This window comes from Triticum aestivum, chromosome 7A, assembly GCF_018294505.1.
Source record: "Triticum aestivum cultivar Chinese Spring chromosome 7A, IWGSC CS RefSeq v2.1, whole genome shotgun sequence".
Taxonomy (NCBI): Eukaryota; Viridiplantae; Streptophyta; class Magnoliopsida; order Poales; family Poaceae; genus Triticum; species Triticum aestivum.
In genome coordinates, this window is record NC_057812.1 from 7,125,774 (window position 1) to 7,132,590 (window position 6,817).

A 6,817-nucleotide genomic window follows, 5' to 3' on the forward strand; every position below is an offset into this window, starting at 1 on the left:
TCTTTCCGCTCTCTATAGAAAAATGCTAGCTAGCGCAGGAGCTACAATGCACCTCAAACTTTGAAAAATGGTCCTTGTGATTTTCCGGAGATTTTTTTTTTGAAAAATGATAAACATTTTTCAATATTAAACTTTAGGAAATTTGAAATTTCATAAATTTACACTTCAACAATGTCAGACCTATAAAATTTAAATGAGTCTAACATATGATGACCGTTATGTTTTTTGGGATATCAGCGAACATCTCCTCCTTCTCTCTTACATACGTCCATTAATCTCACCTCTCTCATTAGATAGATGCTTAGATTTCATACTATATTAAAAAAACTGTTGATGTCAGCCTAGATTTCATCCTATATTAAAAAACTAAAATATTGTGTAGCTCAAACCGTCGGTCCAATTCAAAATCCATTTCCACCATTAAATCTATCGTGAAGAGATCTTCAAAAGTAGATCATGTGTTGATCTGTTCCAATGACTTTTTTCGTTCAAAATATCATGACTGGGCTACATAAGTTACCATGCATGCAGTATGTAAGTTATCATGGTGTTTACAATAAAGTTACGAGGAGCATAGAAAATGGTTCCCTCACCCTTCTCCCCACACACACTAGAGAAAAAAAAAATCTAATGGCATCCTAGATTATCCCCATTTCAAATATTTAAAACATTTTTAGCTTAAACCGCCAGTCTGATTCAAAATTTCGTTTTCGCCATCAAGTCTATCGTGATGAGACATTCAAAAGTAGATCATATGTTGGTATATTTTGATGATTTTTTTTGTCAAAAGTAACCAGACCCTATGCTACATAAGTTACCATGCTTTTTACACCTAAGTTATCAGGTTATGTTTCAACTACCTTTTTCAAAGTCAAAATTACATGGTGTTGTACATAACTTATCATGTCTACGATGCCTAAATTACCAAGTTATTTACGCAGAAGCTAGGTATGTTTGAACAACTCCCCCTACCCCGGGTCAAACTTACTGCGTTTTTTTGTATGTAAGTTATTAGGTCTGCCATGCGTAAATTATCATATTATTTACACATAAGTTACTGTGATATGTTTCAACAACATTTTTCCCCTGGTCAAAGTTATCACGGTGTTCGTGTAGGTTAGTTATCATGTCTGCGATGTGTAAAGTACCATATTATTTACACACAAGTTAGCAGGGGTATGTTTCAATAAAAAGTCCTGGAGCCAGAAGTTACCATGGTGTTTGTAAATAAGCTATTAGGTCTATGTTGCATAAAATTACCATGCTATTTACCGGGGTTAATAGCATGGTTCTGGTAATGCATGTGCATGCTTTTCATGGCCCATGCACACAAGACACAACTAGCACGTTTCCTTCAGGGATGTGCAAAGCACTTAAACAGCCTCCAGAGTGTAATGTATTTATGCACTAGTAAGAAGAGACAATATGATCAAATACTGCTACTTTCTTCGAACTTGACAAAGAAGAGTAGTTGGTAAATGGATGAAGGTCTTAAGGTTATAGTCTTTAGTTCAACTACTACCTTCATCATGGTTTATTGGTCCCCATTATATTTTGTGCCAAATTTTGACCATAAATTTAACTAACAAAATGCCCATGCATATTATAAAAAAATTATATCATTAGAAATTATGTTCAAATATGAGTCCAACGGTATAATTTTTGTTGATATGCATTAACAATTTGCTCTTTAAATATTTGATCAAAATTTAACACAAATTACAAAATGAACCAATAAATCAGGACGGAGGTAGTACTGGCTTGGACATGAGTTTTTGGCCTACAAAACTAAATAGTGTACTCTGGGCCCACCATCACGTCCACTTGCCCATGTTCGCCATGCAAATTGCGACCGCCTGGGCTCACATCGCCTATGAAATCTTTACCGTGCGATGGAAAGAAATCACATCCCGATCGCCATTAAAAGCGTCGATCCCACGAAAATCGCGGTCCAATTAAGACCGTGCAAGGGAAAGAAATATGGTTGACACCCACCTTCACACGTGTGATCTCCGTTAAAAGCTCAATCCCGTGAAAATGGCGATCCAGTTATAGCACCAACTGTCCATGCGATTACTCCTACAGATCACAGTCACGCGATCGCGATCAAACGGCTCCGGGCCATTCGGATCTGTAACAACAAAAAAACAGTAGTTCGCCACATAACTTTCTCAAAATCTAAAACACGTCTGAACATTGGCTCTCTCTAAGAAAACGCAGGGCACCTCAAACTCTGTAAAACGATCTGAGGGTTGTTCTCGTGATTTTCCTTTTTGAGAAACGCCATAGATTATGAAAATGGAACTTTCAAAAAACAGCTTTAGGGAAAAATTTGAAGTTTCATAAATTTAAGCTTCAACAAATGTGAACCTCCAAAATTTAAATCTTTGATGAACTTGAATGAGATTGAGGGGCTAGAGCAGATCTTGTTTCATGGGATAAGGCCAACAGAGTGGTCACTACATGTCACATGGTATGTGAGCCCGCCCAGCATTTTGTCTCATCACTTGCTGTCGGAGCGCGGCCATGGATCCCAGCGTCTCTTCTCTTCTGTATATTTACGTGACGCCATCGTCCTCTCCTTCCTACCCACCACCCATCACGCGCACCACGAGTCCAAAATCTAGACGCACGCATGGGGCACGAGATGGTGGCGTCCAACGGCAACGGCGCCGGCGGCGGCCGGAGGACGGCGACCAAGCCGCACGCCGTGGTGATCGCGTACCCGTACCAGGGCCACGTCATCCCCGCGGCGCACCTCGCGCTGCGCCTCGCCGCGCGCGGCTTCGCCGTCACCTTCGTCAACACGGAGTCCGTGCACGAGCAGACCGCGCGCGCCCTCGGCGTCGACCGCCACCGCTACGACATCTTCGCCGGCGCGCGCGCCTCCTCGGGCCACAAGGAGGAGCCGCTCGACGTGCGGTACGAGCTGCTCAGCGACGGCTTCCCGCTCGGCTTCGACCGCTCGCTCAACCACGACCAGTTCAAGGAGGGCGAGCTGCACGTGCTCGCCGCGCACGTCGAGGACCTGCTCCGCCGCGTCGTCGTCGACCCGGCCTCCACCTGCCTCGTCGCCGACACCTTCTTCGTCTGGCCGGCGACTCTCGCCCGGAAGCTCGGCGTGCCCTACGTGTCCTTCTGGACCGAGCCGGCCCTCATCTTCAACCTCTACTACCACATGGACCTGCTCGCCGAGCACGGCCACTTCAACTCCGCCAAGGGCCCGCCGCGGAAGGACACCATCACGTACGTCCCCGGCGTGCCGGCGATCGAGCCGCACGAGCTCATGTCCTACCTGCAGGACACGGACGCCACCAGCGTCGTGCACCGCATCATCTTCAAGGCCTTCGACGAGGCCCGGCGAGCCGACTACGTGCTCTGCAACACCGTCGAGGAGCTGGAGCCGTCCACCGTCGCCGCGCTGCGCGCCGAGAAGCCCTTCTACGCCGTCGGCCCCATCGGCTTCCCCCGCGGCGGCGTCGTCACCTCCATGTGGGCCGAGTCCGACTGCTCCCAGTGGCTAGACGCGCAGCCACCGGGCTCCGTGCTCTACATCTCCTTCGGCAGCTACGCGCACGTCACCCGGCAGGAGCTGCACGACATCGCGGCCGGGGTGCTCGCCAGCGGCGCCAGGTTCCTCTGGGCGATGCGGCCGGACATCGTCAGCTCCGACGACCCGGACCCGCTGCCCGGGGGCTTCGCGGCCGCCTCCGCCGGCCGCGGCCTCGTCGTGCCCTGGTGCTGCCAGGTGGAGGTGCTCGCCCACGCCGCGCTCGCCGGCTTCCTCACGCACTGCGGCTGGAACTCCGTCCTCGAGAGCGTGTGGGCCGGCGTGCCCATGCTCTGCTTCCCGCTGCTCACCGACCAGTTCACCAACCGCCGGCTCGTCGTGCGCGAGTGGCGCGTCGGCGTGCCCATCGGCGACCGCGGCAAGGTGTTCCCCGACGAGGTGAGCGCCAGGATCCAGGGCGTCATATCCGGTCAAGAGGGCCAGCAGCTCCGCCAGGCGCTCAGGAAGGTGACGGCCAAGCTCAAGGCCGCCGCGGCGCCCGGCGGGTCGTCGCAGAGGAGCTTCGACGACTTCGTCGACGAGCTCACCCACCGCTGCGGCGGCGGCGGCCAACGTACATTGATGACCTAAAACCCGATCCGATCGGCGGCCTAGCTGCATCTCAATCATTCAATGCACTGTATCCTATCCTAGGGAGTAAGTATTACTAATGATCTTGCGTGTTATGGAGATATTGCTCTTTTTACCATAGAAGATGTCCTCCACTATATACCTGCTATAAACGACATTTCAAGTAAATTGTCATCGTCGTTGTCGAGTACAAGTTTCATTGTTCATGGTTGGTGGGGTGTACCATATGCATTTCCATGAGAGTTTCAATAATGTCACTAGCGACTTAACGAGCGAATGAAAACAAAAGGGAAAAGATGTGGGCACAATCACACCAAAACAAGTGAGCAATGCCATTGTACGTACTCGATTTTACAAAAAACTTTACGCTCCGGTTCAATTTTGATGACGGTTGGCTAAAAGAAGAGGAGCTTCGATGAATTTGTCGACGAGCAGAACTGCCGTTGCGGCGGACGTAAGTTGAGCTGAGCATGCATTTCAATCATTCAATGTATCCTAGGGAGTTAGTAATGCATGTTCTTGGTCTTAGATTCTTCCTTATTGATATCCATTGCACATAGTAAGCATTGTATGTTTAGTTGTACATCCAAAATTTTGAGCTAAATTTCCACTATACCGACCTATATGGTGGCAGAAAAACAAAATATCCAAGTAAATTATCATCGTCGTTGCAAGTACAATTATATAGAGCCTTGTTTCATTGTCATGTGGTTTGTATGCATCTTCCAGAAAAGTTTTAATATGGTAATGGCGAGCAAATGAAAATATGTGGGCACATACAACTGGAGAGACTTGCCTGCTCCCCGCGCGTGTGCCCATCCGTGCTTCCGCGTACGTGGCTTGATTTGATTTAAACAAAATAAGACCTGGCCCCACTTCCTTAAAATCCGGAGGGGAGATGATTAGATTAGAAAGGAAAAGAAAAAAAAACAGCCGTATGATGAAGTGGGAACACGGATGGGAGCATGGAAAGGAAGCAGACAGGCTGGATCCCACACAACCAGACCAAAACAAAAATGGGATAAAAGCAAGTGGGGTGAACCTTGCTATGGGCGAAGAACAAAAAGAAGCTGGCAAAACCCCACCATCGAATGGAAAAGAAAAATGCTAGCATTACTAGGACGAATGATTGGATTCTTGGGGGTAAGCACGCATGAGGTTGTCTGCGAAAATTGTGATTTCCTTTGCATTGAACCTCTGTTGCAAACTGGAGAGCTAATGCTCCAGCTTGCAAGGGAGAAGAGAGGTAGCATTAGCAGTGGCTAAAATGAGAATGTTTTGTTGCTTTTTTGGCGTCTTTAAATTGAATGTGTTGTCACCTGGCTCGATCTGGCCGTGGCGGTGGTTGTTCGTTGGTTTACAAACTGGAGAGCTAATGCTCCAAAATATTGAATGTGTTGGCACGCATGAGGTTCATTATGTTCGGAATGCTTTGTATTTTTAATAAATCTTTATAATAGATAGATCTGAATATTTTTCGAAGAAAAAACCCGTCCGTGAATACTTTGCATCCAGAGTAGAGGGTTTATCTTCACTCTAGTTCCTTGTTTAGGAGCACACTCTGGTTGCATAGGATGCCAAGTCCTGACTTTTGTATTATTATTATTGTTTTTAGGGTATTTATTATTATTGTTATAATTGCTTGTGGGGTGTTCATGCATGTGCATGACCGGTGTCCAGACCAAGTCCTTGCATTGCATAGGTGGCAGCAACAGTGCCGGCCCCACATCCTTGATTTCATTGTCGAGTCATGCCGACAAGGACAATCACCCATGCATGCATGCATGCATCGAAGGAAGGCACAAGTCATCTTCACAAACTGTCGGGTGCACTTCTGTACATGAATGAGCACACAACACACGTGTATGCAACATGTATCCTCTTTGGTGGTATCTGAGGCATCGTGTCCAAGCACGCTACTGGAGCATCTCCAAACAGAGGTAAAAACGCATGATCAGAAAGCTATTTTTTTCCGGCAAATTTTTTTTCTGAAACGCAATACATTCGTTCGGACACTCATAAATATGTACATACACTCATCCCTATAAAGACACTTACACTCTATCCTTATGGTCACGTCCGAGAAACTGAGCGGACATGTCTTAAAATTAATGATGTTACCACATACTCCTCGCTATCGACAAAAACGTCATGGAAAGAAACCAAATCGGATACATCGTGGGCTAGGTACCACTGCCCATCTAAATGGCTCCACCAGCAAATATACTCGTATGACCAATAACTTTCACAATTTAAATTTTTTTATGTTAGATTTTTAGCGCTAGAAATCAGACAATCAGATTTTCCATGCGTAAACAGATAAAATTCTCATGCTTGTGTATAGGATTTGCTTTGCAGTGAAAATTCTCATGTAGCGTAAAAAGTCAACAAAAAAATTACCATGTTGCATCGATTAATTGCATGCGTTCAATCGAAATATGACGTATTTGAGGGCGTCAGATTTCTAGCCCAAAAGAGTTATATTGAAGTCCACATTTTTTTGGTCATCGCAGAATATTGCCATAAGCCTATGGGGCAAGTCTATTGCCGCCCCACCCCCACCTCCACACCAGTTGATCGGCCGCCGTCGCCACTCCGCCAGCCGCCTCAATCCCTGCCGCCAAGGTTGTCAGAATCGTGATTCTATTGTACGATTCTATGACTTTACGATCCAAA

At 46.7% G+C, this 6,817-nt stretch overlaps 1 protein-coding gene across 1 annotated transcript; it reads left to right on the forward strand.

The window, feature by feature from the left end:
* The first annotated feature begins 2,547 nt into the window (after positions 1–2,547).
* On the forward strand, positions 2,548–4,328 carry LOC123152119 (UDP-glycosyltransferase 86A1). Its single transcript, XM_044571725.1, has one exon. The coding sequence runs from the start codon at positions 2,636–2,638 to the stop codon at positions 4,139–4,141; it is 1,506 nt and encodes a 501-aa protein (XP_044427660.1). The 5' UTR covers positions 2,548–2,635; the 3' UTR covers positions 4,142–4,328.
* The last annotated feature ends 2,489 nt before the right edge of the window (positions 4,329–6,817 follow it).